Source organism: Sturnira hondurensis, unplaced genomic scaffold (genome assembly GCF_014824575.4).
Source record: "Sturnira hondurensis isolate 20B ecotype Veracruz unplaced genomic scaffold, ASM1482457v3 Scaffold0004257, whole genome shotgun sequence".
Lineage (NCBI taxonomy): Eukaryota > Metazoa > Chordata > Mammalia > Chiroptera > Phyllostomidae > Sturnira > Sturnira hondurensis.
The window spans coordinates 5,650,403-5,665,979 of record NW_028076888.1 but is presented as its reverse complement, the minus strand read 5'-3'; the positions used below and the strand labels follow the sequence as shown (position 1 = coordinate 5,665,979).

Here is a 15,577-nt window from a genome sequence, read left to right as displayed (position 1 = left end):
TGTTCAGCAGTCCTGGGTGACTTACTGCTTCTCTGATGCATGCTGTTCTGTTTATGTAGCTATGTGAAGAGCTGTTTGAAAAAATCAATGACAACTGTAATGAAGAAATGTCCTACTCTGTGGAGGTGAGTACGCCTGCCAGTTGGAACCAGCGGCCTCCCTGCTCCATTGCCTCCAATGTTGCTTTTCAGTGACTCTAAGTTATGATTGTGCTATAGATCGCTTAACTACTCCCCCAGTTTTGTGCTTTTAGGCTATTTCTAAGTTTTGGTTATAATGAATAATGTGATTAAATCCTTATTCATAAGTCTGACTTTAATTTCATTGATTTCCTTTGATGTGTGTTGGTTGTCAAACAATATATTTGAATTTTAAAAAGAAGCCCCATCAGATGGGTGTAAGCACTCATCTGTCGTTGCTAACATTTAGTACTTCCTTTTTAAATTTTTGCCAATTTGGTAAGGGAAAATTTCTCACTCTTATTTAAATTTGAATTTTTTTATTATTAGTGTGGTTGAACATCTTGTAAATGGTACCATTGTCGGTTTACCTGTTGGGATTGCAGTGTTTTTCTTATTCATTTGTGTGAACTCTTTCCCGTTAATATTATTAATTATGTTTTTGTTAGGCATAGTTTTGCAAACATAGGTAATCAAATCTCTTCTCCCTCCCTGGCCTTCATAGTTACTTATATCTTGGAAAGTTATTCTCTATCCATTGTATAGCCCAGCTCTTTTAAGAAGAGGTTTATAGCCTGACTGGTGTTTGGTTATCATCCCACAAAGTGAATGGTTGATGGTTTGATTCCCAGTCAGGGTACATGACTGGATTGCAGGATGAGTCCCTGGTCTGGGCATGTATGACAGGCAGTCAGTGTGTCTCTCTTTCTCTTTCCCTTACCCTGTCTAGATTGATTCATTGGTTGATTGATAGATAAATAAATAAAACCTTAAAAAAAGAAATTGCTATTTTTTAAAAAAAGATTTATAGAATCACTTTATATATATATTATTTGATAAACATTTCTACTTTTTTGTATGTGCTTTGTGAAGTTATTTTACACACACACCCCATTTTTGGTATTTAATTTCATAGTCACTAATAGTATTAAAGTGTCCTGACCCCATGCATCTGTTGGCAACTACGTTTTGATAAAGAGCAAAAAAACGTACAATGGAGAAAGGAAAGTCTCGTCAATAAATGGTGTTGGGAAAACAGGAAAGTGAAGTGAATGATAGCCTAACACAGTCATCTCCATGATAGGAGTGGTCCTGCTGACAGTAGAATTCCCGACGTGTTTGCTAGATTGTCCGAGGCTTCTTCCTCTGTAGGACTTGGATGGTTCAGGCCACACACTCAGGTTCTGTGCTGGCCAGCCATTACCTTTCTGGTAGACACATTTTTTTGTCATAATAAGTCATATTGCGGTCAGTCTTAATGTATTAGAGTTGTCAGTCTGTGTTGTCCTAGCTGCTGTGGAATATTGATATTGATCCTTGATTTGTGACACTAATTGAAATCTTGTTTCCTAGCTTTAGAGTAAGCTCTCTGTAATTCCCAGTTATTGAGAACAGTATACATTTAAAAATACTGACAACTGTTAAGTTGCTATTAAAAATGGTAATTTTTCTGCCTAAGACAGGTAGCACCACTGTGGGGCGAGGTAGCCTGTTTACCTCCTTTTCCCTTCTGAAGTCAGAAGGCTGGTTCTGACCTGCTCAGTGATATCTGTGCATGCTGTTAATAGAGTAAAAGGGACTGGAACTATGGCATTTCGTTTAGTAAAGGTGGCTGATCTCTTTTAATAAAAGTTGAGCTTTTATTAAAGTTGAGCTCTTTTATTAAAAGAGCTTTTAATAAAAGTTGTGAAAAAATCTTAATGTAGAGATATTTTTTCCTTAAGTCCTAATTCACTAATAATTTGTTTCAAGGTAAGCTACATGGAAATTTACTGTGAAAGAGTCCGAGATTTGCTGAATCCAAAAAACAAGGGTAATTTACGTGTACGTGAACACCCACTTCTTGGCCCATATGTTGAGGATCTGTCAAAGTTGGCAGTTACTTCCTACACAGACATTGCTGACCTCATGGATGCTGGGAACAAGGCCAGGTACGGTAGGAGGTCTTTGGCTTTGAGGCCCTTTGTGCCCATTGAAGGGCTTGAGACCACATACGTAGTTCTGAAAGCTGCTGCCACTGTGGAGTCCTCTGATCCTTTGGCTGTGCTGGGGAAGTGAGGGTGTCAGCATAATCAGTATCTGCTTATCAGAACAATGCACTGCTGAGACAACAGAACTTTGGTTAATTTCACTATTAAGTCATGGTCATGCTAAAATGTTGCTTATCGCATGCCTGTGGTAGTAGTTGATTCTGGAATAAATGAGTGCCTAATAAAGAATAAAAATGAAATGCCTTGGTGGTTACTAAAGGCACAGCTGGAGTATGAAAAATGATTCTGTGGGGGTGCCTTTGGGGTTGGAGAGTTGGAGGGTAAATTGATAGATTCGTTTATAAATAAAGTGTATTGAGAGCAGTTTGTGTGGAGGTCTTGCAGGCTGTGAATGAAAGTTGTTGGTTGTTATTGGGCCTATAACGTGGAGCTTGCTGTTCCTTTTAACTTCTGTCTGTGAATTCCTTTGTCACATGGTCACCTTTATGTTTATTTAGGACAGTGGCAGCTACCAACATGAATGAAACAAGTAGCCGTTCCCATGCTGTGTTTACAATTGTTTTCACCCAGAAGAAACATGATACTGAGACCAACCTTTCCACTGAGAAGGTGAGAGAACTTCAGTCTCTGGGCGGGAGTTGTGTAGAGGGGATTTTCAGAAGTCCCTCTTGCTACCCTCTACCCTCTGCATTTTGTGTGGGGGGGTTTACTTAATGGAGGGTATTTTATGCCTTCTGCTTATCCGTTTTATTCCACTCTAAATCAGTTTTGAGCATGGGTCCTAAGTGAAATTGCAAAAGAGAAAATAAGGTTAAGAAAAAACAATCCAAGACTTTGGCTCTTGAAAGCTTCTCTGTGCAAGAGAGCTCACTGAGCAGTGCTGTGGGGAGAAAGTCTCCCCTTTCCCCTACTGGACTGGAACCTCTTAATTGCTTTACTAACTTCTTTGCTCTGTTTATTTTGTTTTTTTGAGCTCTGCTAATGTTACTGTGGGATTGAATGTTTAAGTAGGCCACGAAGCAGACAAGATGTGTTTTATTCTTAGTAATGCATAGCAGTTCTGATGTTCAAATATTTTGCTTGTTAATTCCTTGTTTTCTACAATGGTTAAATATTACAGACTTTGGGATTAAATTGCTTGTTTTAGACTCTGACTCTGCCACTTTTCAGCAGTGTTACCTTGGGCAGGATAACTTAACGTCTTTGTGCCTCAGTTTCCCAACCTCATAGGAGTCTTAAGAGGGTTAAGTATTAATAAAAGTTAAGTGCATATAATAGACCTTGACACAAAATAACCACTTAATAAATGTTCATTTTATTGTCATTATTGTTAATAATAAATTTATGTTGAATTCTAATCTGCCTATATGCCTAAGTAACATACAACTGGATTTTTAAATCTGAAGTTACCAGTAGGTTTATTTTACTGGTAGTTATAAGAGATCCTTCCAACATGACTTATTCATCTTATAACTGGAAGTTTGTACTTTTTGATTCCCTTAGCTCATTTTTATCTACTTTCCTCATACCCTCCCCGAACTTCCTGTCTCTGGCAGTCACCCATCTGTTCTCTGTATTTATGAAATTTCCCCCCCCAAGATTCCACATATAAAGAGATCATATGGTATTTCTCTTTCTTTGATTTATTTAACCTAACATAATGCTCTCAGGGGCTATCCATGTTTTTGCATATAGCAAGATTTAATTCTTTTTTTTTTTTTTTTAAAGATTTTATTTATTTATTTATCTTTCGAGGGGAAGGAGAGAGGGAGAGAAACATCAATGTATGGTTGCCTTTTGTGCGTCCCCTGCTGGGAGTTGGCCTGCAAGGAACCAGCCTGCAACCCAGGCATGTGCCTTGACTGGGAATCGAACCACGATCGTCTGGTTCGCAGGCCCGCGCTCAATCCACTGAGCTACGCCAGCCAGGGCCTAATTCTTTTTTTTAAGACTGGATAATATTCCATTTTATATATGTACCACATTTTCTTTATTTATTCATCCACCAATGGGTACATGGGTTGTTTCCATATCTTGGCTATTGTAAATACTGCTGCAATGAATATTGGAGTTGCATATATCCTTTTGAGTTAGTGGTATTTTGTTTTGTTTTGTTTTTTGGATAAATATCCATTCCTGGACTTTCTGGATCATCTGGTAGTTCTATTTTTAGCTTTTTGAGGAACTTCCATACTGTTTTCAATAGTGGCTACAGAGTTTTACATGTTTTTATGACATATCATTGTAAATATGTTTATCCTAACATTCCTTCTTTTGAACCAAGGTAATTGCTATGAATTTTGTGCATGTTCTTTAAATTAACAAAAAAGTATATGCTGTCTTTGTCTTCTCATGTCATATATGAGAGTCCTAATCAATATTTTTAGTTTTCTCCACGCCTTAGTTTTTTAATTTTCTGCTTTCTACGTCTGCCCTGCTTATTTTTGAATTGACCCAATGGTCCTGTTCTTTACCAGGTCAGTAAAATCAGCTTGGTGGACCTAGCAGGAAGCGAACGAGCTGATTCGACTGGTGCCAAAGGGACTCGATTAAAGGTACTTACTTTGCACATAGCTGCAGGTAGCTGGGTCAGTGATTGTTCTGTAACACAGGACAACCAGCTGTGGCCAGTAGCCGTATCTGGTACACTGCCTGCTTTTGTAAATAAAGTTTTACTGGGATACAGCTGCATCTGTTTGTTTATGTGTTATCTGTGGCTGCTTTCAAATGGCCCACAAAAACTTTAGAGAAAAATTCTACTGACTTCTGATATATAACTTCAAAGAAAGGGTAAGTTATATAACATATTCTTCAAGGAGGGCTTCATGGTCCACATGGGAGTTGAATTGTCTTTAGAGGAACAGGCAGAATTTGGCTGAAAGAGCCAGTAACGGGGAGAGGACACACAAGATCCAGATGGGGTAACAAGCACGGACTCCTCCAGAGACGTGCTTCACAAGATCAGGGAGCTCATGTTGGTGAATTATGGGAAGAAGACTACATCTGTAAGTTTTTGGAGCATAAACGTCTCAAAGATACTTTGGGGGACTGTGCGTTAGGCACGGGGTCCTAGCATGTTATCAAGTGGAGAGAAGGGATGATTGAAGATTAAAGGAGATTTTTAGAATTTGTGGTCACAAATAATGCTAGCATATGGCTAATTGTATTTTATTTATTATATATGATGTGGCAATAGTAGGAATTCTTTTTAATCCTTTCATATTTGGAATTGATTTCAGGAAGGAGCAAATATTAATAAGTCTCTTACAACTCTGGGCAAAGTCATTTCAGCCTTGGCGGAGGTGGTGAGTATTGTACTTCTTGGTAAGGAAACATCTGGTTAGCAAGTGTACTTGACAGGTATTTGATGATTCTTTAGGATGGCTGTCCTTTTGGGGCCTTTTATATAATCTTGCCTTTCTTCTGTTAGAGCGTTTTGATATGATACAATGTATGACACACTTTGTACTGAAAGTAAAGAGATTAGGGAGAATGAAAGTAAGCACAGACCCTTGAAGGCTAGAGTAAGGACTAGGTCTTTACAAAGACCTATGGTTTTTGTTTTTGTTTTGTTTTGTTTTTGGATAAATATCCATTCCTGGACTTTCTGGATCATATTTTTGACCCTTATTTTGTAACTCTTATAAAAACCAGAAGTATTTATTGCATATTCTTTCTTCACACAATCTTTTCTAAGTTAGATGCAATACTTTTTGGAGTATTTTGAGCAACTGCTCAAAATACTTAGTAAATGCTGTTGATTTGGGAGCCAATAATGTATTTTTAAAAGAATTTATTCTCTTTCATTCCTTAACAGTGGAACACTAAAGCTGAAGCACTTTTTATATAAGGGGCTTCATTATTTATGTTAGAAGCTAAGGAAGGGTTAGTCATGTGTGTTCTAATTTAGTTCAGTACCTCATTTGAATCTTTAAAAAGAATTAAGTGCTTTCTTGCTTGCCTATGAGAAGTCATGCAGTTTATGTCTTAAAAATGACACACTGGCCCTGGCTGGTGTAGCTCAGTGGATTGAGCGCGGGCCTGCGAACCAGAGTTTCGCGGTTCAATTCCCAGTCAGGGCACATGCCTGGGTTGCAGGCCGGTTCCCTGCAGGCCAACTCCCAGCAGGGGACACACAAAAGGCAACCATACATTGATGTTTCTCTCCCTCTCTCCTTCCCCTCTAAAGATAAATAAAAAAAAAATGACACACTGTATTTTCTATATGGAGGCTTACCCTATGATTTTATTCTCTCTTTAAAATGCTTTCATGTGTAGGATAACTGCACCAGCAAGGTATGATGGGGTTTGGCAAAAATGAACTAGCTGTAGAATTAATTGTGATGATTTTAGATCCTCAGCAGAGTGTATGGTGGCATAAGTAAGAATGGAATCTTCAAAAAAAGTTTTTATTGTTTGTTTTCTGGCTCTGGAATTTAGAATTGCTCTTTAGGGTGACCATGAATCATGAGACTTAAGCACAAGGTTAATTTAGGGAACATGATGTGCTCTGGAGGAGGAATTCAGAATAAAGGAAAAAGAAATTTGAGGAAGCTTCTACATTGTGCTATCTTACAGTATTTCATTTAGTGATGTAGAGAACTGTCTCTTAAAACTGTCAATAAACTACTCAGAAGAATAAGAGAAATTCTTAAGGGTACCATTGTAAGACATAGCTGGCTTCTCGAAATTACTAGTATATTCTTCTAAAACCTCTTTGCGTTATCTTTACTTGTTCACTACCATGAAAAGCCATAGGTTATTTAAATGATTTAAATTTTTTTCTTTCTAGTTATATATAAAAGTGTAGGCTATAGAATCAGTTTAAACTAACTGCATTTGGAAAACATTATTTGCATCCCCTTTAACCCAAATACAACAGATTTTTCTTTTCCTTATATTTCTATGGAAATAGTTTAAAATTTATTAGTACCCTTTTGCATATATAATAGAGCACAATAGTTTGTTCTGAATCACATGAGTAACATTGGGGATAGAAGCAGTATCTGTACTGAAATATTTTATGCTCATATTTTCAGACATACAGATTTATTTATTCTCTATTTCTGCAAAAATAAAAAATAAGGCTTTTTTTCTGTTTTTCTCTGCTATTAGAAAATGCTGCCTTAGATTTAAAACTTGCTATTTGATACATTTATGGGTATGCTTCAAATATTTAATCTGGGTTCCAGAACCATGGAGACTTAAAATTCAGTGATCATTCCAGCTTGTCCAGTTAACTGACTCAACAGTTAACTTACATATCAATTAAAGGAGAAGTTACAAAGTATTTATCTGTGTATTGTCCCACATTGCTCTGTGCCACAATAATTCACAAATGGCTTTTTACAATCAGTTTTGTAAAACCCAGTTTTGTACTTTGCATTTATGTTATAACTATAACAGATTAGAAATAAACTTTAGTTTTTAATGTAACAATCATAATTTTTGGTGAATTAAGATGTATTGTTATTTCTACTGGGAAGAGAAGTAGGATTATTACCCCTTACACTTAGTAGTGTTTCTTTTCAGAGAGATTATTGATGTGAATAAATTTTTTTGTGTAGGTACCGAAGCACTTATTTTTAAAAATTACAGATATAAGACATGAGATTCATCTATATAATAGAGCAAATAGAAATGAGGTGGCTAAAATTCCAAAGTATTTTCAAATAGAAAAGATTGAAGTTCTATTTATGCATATTCATCTAGCTACTCCTTAATTTAGTCTAATTGACAGAAATGAAAATAGAACATTTTTGGTAGACTGACACTGCTAACTTTTAGAGTATTGTTTGTAGCCATTGTAACTGTCCTGCTTTAAATCTTGTGGCATTTTCAGTACTAACCATAGGCAAAGTGGAGGAGGGAGTAGGGAACTTTAGACAAGGATAAACTGAGTTCTTGGGCCTCAAGAATTTTGGAGAGAAGTGAAAGTTCCACTAGACTATGAATGACTGAGCGGGTTCAGTCTGCCTTGAGGTCTGTGTAATTTAGAAACTGCTGTTGGAAATAACTTTCTAATTGTCAGAATGTGTGTGGGTGCCGTGGGATGAGATTGAAGGGATATTTTGGATAAGAGGTGAATTAAAGTGCTGCTTGCCTACTTTCTTTACCCAGTAGACTAGAGGTCAGCTACACAGTATTCTTTTCCTGAGTAGCTATGGTTTTGTGAGAACTAGATCATCCTGGGTCTAATTTAAGCTCAGATTATACCAGGAATGGATTATAAAACTGCCCGTGGCCGGGGAGATGCATCCCAGTGAACGCTGGCTTCCCCTTGGTAGCTTCTTACCACAACACACCAGTCAGCCAGCAGACACTGGAGTGGCCTTTATGTGCAAAAAATTTTACTTTCAAAGGATAGAACTTCCTCCTTTTCAGCACTGGCTTTGCCTTGGTGCTTTTTGTTTTATTCTGTGATAATGAGAAGGGTTACAGATAGAGTGGTATAAGAAAAACACACTTCGCAGTCTTTACAAATCTCCAGATTAGCTAATGATATCATTTTCTTAGACCCTTTACTTCAACGCTAATGATTTGTTTTAGGCATAATTTCCCCTCAGAGAAACCAGATGCATGTTGCTGTGTGAGAGTTAGTAGATTAACAGCCCACAGTAGATGCTTTAACTGAATGAGTGGCCCGTACACATCTGGCCCTGAATGCACAGGATTTGTATTGGCCCCTCTGCAGAAGTGAAAACTATCATTTGAGGGTTTGGTACTAGGTGATGTTAAGGAATTACTGTTAATTTTGTTAAGTGTGTAATAGTCACTAAGTTATGTTTTTTAAAAAGTCCTCTGTTACAGATATGTACCTGAGGTATTTATTCGTAGGTGAAATGTTGGTTTTGTTTTAAAAGACTATGAGTTATAAAGACATGATATGGACAGGATGTTAGATAGTAGTATTTATTATGTTGATGTTAAATTTCCTTAGTTTGGTCTTTTAACTGTGTGTAAGAGACTGTCCTCATCTGCTGAGGATTTAGGGATTAGAAAGACATGATGTCTGCAATTTATTCCGGAATGGTTTGGGAATAAAAAGTGTAGAAAAGTGTTTGAGGGATAATCGAAACATGATTGACAAAATATTGAAAATGGTTGGAGCTGCATGATGGATATATGGTACCTCATTATACTACTCTCTAAACTATTGTGTGTATGTTACAAATTTTTCAAAATAAAATGTAAAAAGAAACAATTACTTTATTGCCTGAGCTTTGGGTATTGGGAAGAATTGAAGCTGTGAGTGTTAAATTTCTACAGTAAGGGGTCTACTGTAATTTAATTTACTTGGTCATTTTAAGCGGGTTTGCCTTTGATGTGAATTTTTTCTCTTTAACAACTCTAAGACCATTTCTTTCTGTTTCGTAGAGTAAGAAGAAGAAGAAAACTGATTTTATTCCCTACAGGGATTCTGTACTTACTTGGCTCCTTCGAGAAAATCTAGGTATGTTGACCCCGGTGTGTAATTATCTTTTTGATTTAAGCTGGTTGGAGGTATACACCTTTATTTAAATCAGGATTTTCTCCCCTATGTTGTTGCCTTCAGGACATGAGCTGTGGGGTGGGTGTCTTCCTGACCACACGCCTGCCTCAGACTGTTGCTCTTTCTTCCTCTTTGAGAACTCCATGCTCCTTTGAGGCACGCACGATTAGAGGCAGACTCACCCTTCCTTGTTTTTGCTCATGTTTTTGGACCTTCATTCACTCTTTCTGTAGCTCCTTTCCCTCCTTGATCATGAGGAGGGTGTAGTCGGCTATGTCAAACATTGCCGATAGAAAGAAGAGGCTTAGACTGGCCTGTCGGGCCCTCCGTGTCACAGTGACTTTCTCATCACCAGGAGTGGCCCTGGCAGAGCGGCGGGGCTCTGGGCCTGCATGGGAGGAGGGGAGAGAGGGCCAATCCCGACACCCGGGTTGAGCACAGTGCCTGACCTGGGGACATTTAAGAAATTCGTTGACTTCTGAATAAATCTTAGAATCTGAGGTTGTACTGTCTGGTTTGACACATTCAACAAAACTTTTCTAAAATTTCAAAACTGTGATTTGAAGTAATCATGATTCATCTTTTTAGGTGGCAATTCTCGGACTGCAATGGTTGCTGCTCTGAGCCCAGCAGATATCAACTATGATGAAACTCTGAGCACTCTGAGGTACTCCAGTCTGATCTCAGTAGCTGAACAGAACACAGTGCCATGTTAGGTCGTTTTGTTGGGCCGTGTATTTTCTTCTGCTGTGTGGGTGGTCACTTATGTCAGTAATGATCCCGTCCTCTCATAACGGAGAAAATGTGGGGGTAAGGGATTCTCATTATGATAAAATTGACCCGTTTACAGCTTTCACTGTCATTGGGAAAGTCAGCAACTTTTTCATAGGAAAGGTATTGAAATTGTTCAAATGAGATTTTGGGGGTAACTTTTAGGTAATAGTGAGAATTTCTTAAAACTATTCATTTCTATAAAAAGAAGTGTCCCTTGTGGTGTTGGTCCTTGTAGAAATGTTCAAGTCACACAGGTAGCATTAAAAAGAATTAGTTGACTAATATTCTATTAGTATGCACTAATAGAATATTTCTATACATGAATGACTTGGTTTTATTATTTTAAACCCGAACATTCTGCTTTTTTCTTATTAAAGATACTTTTAATATGCTCGAAAGGAATACTATATAGTCTTACAAATCACTTTTGAGTTTGATTCCTTTCTCTGGTATTTATTTCCTTTGTGAGCTTGACTAAATCGCTTAAATTCATCTGTGCCTTTTTCTTCATAAGGCACTATAAAGCTTTATAAAACTATTATTATTAAGGATGCGGATGTGTGAATACTCAAGCTGTTTGCTTTAGAAATAATGGTGTGTTACTTATGAGGAGTAGAGCATCTGAGTAATGGCAAAAATGAATCTTTTTGGATCTAGATATGCAGATCGTGCAAAACAAATTAAATGCAATGCAGTCATTAATGAGGACCCCAATGCCAAGCTTGTCCGTGAATTAAAGGAGGAGGTGACGCGACTGAAAGACCTTCTTCGTGCTCAGGGACTGGGAGATATCATTGATAGTAAGTGAATTCAGGAATAATTCAAAATTGAATCCTCTCCTCTTCAGGGTTCTTATATTTAGAATTAGACTTAAGGGACTTGAGGCTAGATGATAGTGAAAGGGATTTTTTCCTTCTTCTTAAAGAACCCAATGAAAATGATCTCAGGATTTTTTTATATAGTGTGCACCAGGACATCCGTTTGAATTTATGAAATCAATTTTTCCTGACTCTATCACCACTTGTATTTTTATTAGATTTCTGTTAGATCAACAGTGAAGTTTATTTGGAATGTTAAGCTTTTTCTCCCTGAGAAACTAAGTGGTACTTGAAATTTTTGTTTTTGCATTCTGGATTTCTCTGGATTAGTGTCATAGTAGTGATACATGTGTGAATGCCCCCCACCCTGATCCCTGTGAACATACAAAGAGGAAAATAATCTGTTTCCTCTCAAGTTCAAGAATTAGGCTTTCAGAGAATATTATCTTACAATTTGTCTTAAAATGAACCCACTTGTGTCTGATTAGGCATACTGTCTAATCAGAAGTTCTCTGGAGCAAATTAACTAGATTATTTAGACAGAATAGTATTGGCTTTATTTAGTGCAGCAGATTTACGGTTTTTGATTATAAAATTCATATGTTATTTAGAATTCTAATAAGATTTTTAAGGCCACTTTTGGTTTTCTAGTTTAGTTTGTCTTACTGATTACCACTTGATTTTAGATGAATACAGTTTGTGAAATGATAATATATTCTAAGTGTTAATATTTTCATTTCCCTGAATGCCAAAATACTGCTTTGTTCCTTCTATGTGTCACTGCTGAACCTGAACTTTGACCCTTCTTGTATTTTCCCTCCTGCTTACCTTCAGTTGATCCATTGATCGATGATTACTCTGGAAGTGGAGGCAAATGTGTGTATTTCGTGTATTGGTCATTTCCAGTACTCTGATTTGCTAATCTGCCTCTGCTGGATTAGCCTTAAAATGAGCTTTGCATGCTGGCAGTTCTAATAGTGAAATCCCAGACAGAGCATAGTGTATGTAGATTCAGAAATGTTCCTACTTTTGCTCTTCTACATTTAGCAAAGAAATCTTTGCTGAATTTCAGTTGGTCTTGGATAACATCAAGAGGCTTAAGAATCTCTTGTTGGTTCTACTCTTCGTTTTTCTGCTTATGTGATTAAACTGAATCCAAGGTCAACAGAGGATGGTAACAGCAGTTCACATTCTAGTACCTTGGATATGTTATCTCATTTAATCTTGTCAATGGCTCAAAAAGTTTTATCCTGCCAATTTTACCAATAAGGACACAGCTACCTGGAGTGGTTAGTTGGCTGTTGAGATCCCATGGTTTCTGTGTGGTCAGATTGGGTAGTGTAAGCCAAAGCCCTAGCTTTTAATCATTATTACACTTTTTGTGCCCTTAACATCCTTCAAGTCTGATTATTTAATAGCAGAAGCCTTTTTCATTAGCTGTGTAATTCTGAGCCTTAGTGTATATATAATTGATTAAAACCAATCACTTCCAGTTGGTAAGATTGAGGCCTAGCTGCTCTGTGAATGTTGGATTAAGTTGGTATCGTTTGTACGTGGGCCTCAGTTTACTTGATAGTTAGGTAAACATTTTATTTTCCTGAACTACAAATTAAATTTTAAAAACTTAAGTGAATAAAATTTGTGCTTAAAATGAGGACTTTTTATAAAGGATCACACATTAATCTTTCCTTATGTATTACTAAGTTGGTGATATCATTTCTACCCTCTTAAGATAATTTATCAAGGAATTGTTATCTTAGAAGAAATGAAGAATATTGATTTTGGGGTGGGTTAAGTTTTTTATTTTTATTGATTTGTTGGCTTGACAGAATATGAGGAAAACATAAGAGGAACCAAATGTAACCCTGGCTGCTCAGATGGAGTTAGGCCTGGAGGGCACTGAGACATTCTGGGGCAGGGAGACCCTTGGACTGGAACGGCTCTGTCTGAGATTTCCAAAGCTGAGCGACACTGGTGTGGGAAAGGCACCGTCTTTTTCTCGCTTTTGTGCTGCAGGAGGTGCTGCTGCCAGCTTGTTGCCTTCCTCCTTCCTGAGCAGCTGTGGCATCTCCCTGAAAGCTATGCATGACCTCAGTTTTGATTCTGTACGGTGCAGGAAAGCAGCCCTGACCACTTCTGAATTTGCATTTCAATCGACTCCTTGTAATTGATTTTAGGGCCTGCATGTGTTAGTTGGACCTTCTATCTCCATCCTTCTGTTCTTTCCCACCTTGCTGCCGTCACCTGGTAGCTAATTTTTTGTTCCAGTTTCTATCTCCCTTTTAAAACTTGCTTGTTTTGCTATGTTCTATGCAGATGGTGGTTTTCAAACTGTCTTGAAGCAGCTGCTAGTTTTAAGGGGCTTTGAGAACTGGCTTTGGTTAATTACAGATGAGTAGGCCAGACAGCGCTTACAGTATTTTTTCTGTTTGTATTGACCCATTATCCTTTAAGGAAAACTTAGTTTTTATATGAACTTTAAGCAATATAGACTTTCTCAAATTTAAAAATGAGCTGATTTTAAAATAGGAATGCACTAATACCAATGGTTTTTCTGTGGTGTCTATTTGAGAAGGATAATTAATGAAGGAAAGTACAAACAGCAAATTGTTGAATTTTGTTGTTTGTGGCTCATGTACCAAAACTAAGTTGAAAAGCAAAATCTACACCTCTATTACAGATCTTAGTAAATGAAAGTATGACCCTAAAACTTGTGTTTCATACTAGGAACTTGGCTGACCGATGACTCATGGTCATAAAGTTAGAAAAAGTAAGAGGCCTCACTCAGCAAATACTCAGCCTTAATTTTGGCATTGCTTCAAAAGATGAATGTAAACTATACCAGATTCGTTCATTTGCTAATTGTTCTTCCCCATTGAGGCAAGCAGTTGGCCCCAAGTTCTTAACTAGGAATTATACACAATTTCTGTCATTTCTATAATTACTCTCCTTTAAAAAAATAGTATATTTAAAAAATTCTAGTGTAGTCAAAATGTTGCTTAACAGAGTACACGACTAAGTGCTGAGATTTTCGTTATAACTAACATTTTGGGGGAATTTTTGCTGAATCTTATAAAACACTGGACCTGGATGATATGTACTATTCTTGATAAATAAGTGATCGTCTTTTTTCTCTTACTGTGATAAACTACTGGAGTTTGAGAGTAGTGTAAATCTGAGGCATTGTAGATTTGGAGCCACAGGAGGAAGAGAAGGAATGTAGCAAAGCTACTTAGGGAGAACGCCTAAGCATTATCCTCCGAGGCCCTGGTTACCCCTACCAGGTACAGTAGCATTAACCTCTGCGGCAGTTTTTTAGTTTCTAAATTCAGGATTGGTTCTTCTAGGATACCAGTAATAAAGACAGACATGTTTTAGAACTGCCATCTAGAAGAACAGTTACAGCTTGTCTTTGTATTTTAACATGTCTTTGTCTTGGCACTTCAATGCTTTCCTTTCTTACACTGGTGTTCCTTCCTGTCTTTCTCCTTTTCTGTTCCTTTCCTTCCTTTCCACTTTTTCTGCCTTCCCTTCTGACTCCCAGATCTGAAAGATTTTCAGAACAATAAGCATAGGTACTTGCTAGCCTCTGAGAATCAACGCCCTGGCAATTTTTCCACAGCATCCATGGGGTCCCTTACTTCATCTTCATCTTCCTGCTCACTCAATAGTCAGGTGGGCTTAACATCTGTGACCAGTATTCAGGAGAGGATTATGTCTACACCTGGAGGAGAGGAGGCCATTGAACGTCTAAAGGTAAGTTAATAATTCATACTGAATTAAAGGTATTCCATGCAGTTTCACAAAGCAGAGTTAGGACTAAAAATCACCGAGACTTTGGTTCAGCATGTGGAAGAACTTTCTAACTTTTTGAGTTGTCCTCAAAGTGAAATTTGCTGCTTTGTGAGATAATTAAATTGTTTTCACCAGGATGTTTGAGTCTGACGTGGCCAGGCAGCGTCGGAGGGGTGCATGGGAGATCGCAGGTTGGCCACACCGAGTACCTGATAAGTAGATACACTCATTAGTTCTGAGGTAGTTTGTAAGTCACAGTGAAGTTGTTTAGTTAGAGCCCTGGCCAGTGCGACTCGGTTAGTTAGAGCATTGTCCCGTAACCGAAAGGTCGCCGGTTTGATTCTCAGTCAGGGCCCACACCTAAGCTGTGAGTTTGATCCCTGGTCCAGGCACATGTGGGGAGGCAACCAGTTGATGATGCTTCTTGCATTGATGTTTCTCTCTCTTCCTTCCTCTGTCCTTTTCTCTCTCTAAAACAATGAAAAAGTGTCCTCAGGTGTGGATAAAAAAAAAGAAAAGAAACTGTTT

General features: G+C 37.7%; 1 protein-coding gene across 14 annotated transcripts in view; it reads left to right on the top strand.

Moving 5' to 3' along the window:
* The window catches only part of KIF1B (kinesin family member 1B), a 136,188-nt gene that overhangs the window by 42,508 nt on the left and 78,103 nt on the right, over positions 1-15,577 (top strand). For 3 of the 14 annotated variants that reach the window (XM_037045261.1, XM_037045258.1, XM_037045259.1), the window contains exons 5-15: positions 60-125; positions 1,932-2,110; positions 2,668-2,779; positions 4,648-4,725; positions 5,410-5,475; positions 6,449-6,466; positions 9,548-9,623; positions 10,251-10,329; positions 11,094-11,236; positions 12,089-12,130; positions 14,799-15,010. In XM_037045261.1, the coding sequence (XP_036901156.1) occupies positions 60-125; positions 1,932-2,110; positions 2,668-2,779; positions 4,648-4,725; positions 5,410-5,475; positions 6,449-6,466; positions 9,548-9,623; positions 10,251-10,329; positions 11,094-11,236; positions 12,089-12,130; positions 14,799-15,010 (1,071 nt within the window). The remainder of the gene's footprint in view (positions 1-59; positions 126-1,931; positions 2,111-2,667; positions 2,780-4,647; positions 4,726-5,409; positions 5,476-6,448; positions 6,467-9,547; positions 9,624-10,250; positions 10,330-11,093; positions 11,237-12,088; positions 12,131-14,798; positions 15,011-15,577) is intronic. The other 11 variants (XM_037045270.1, XM_037045269.1, XM_037045262.1 and 8 more) reach the window with 5 other exon arrangements.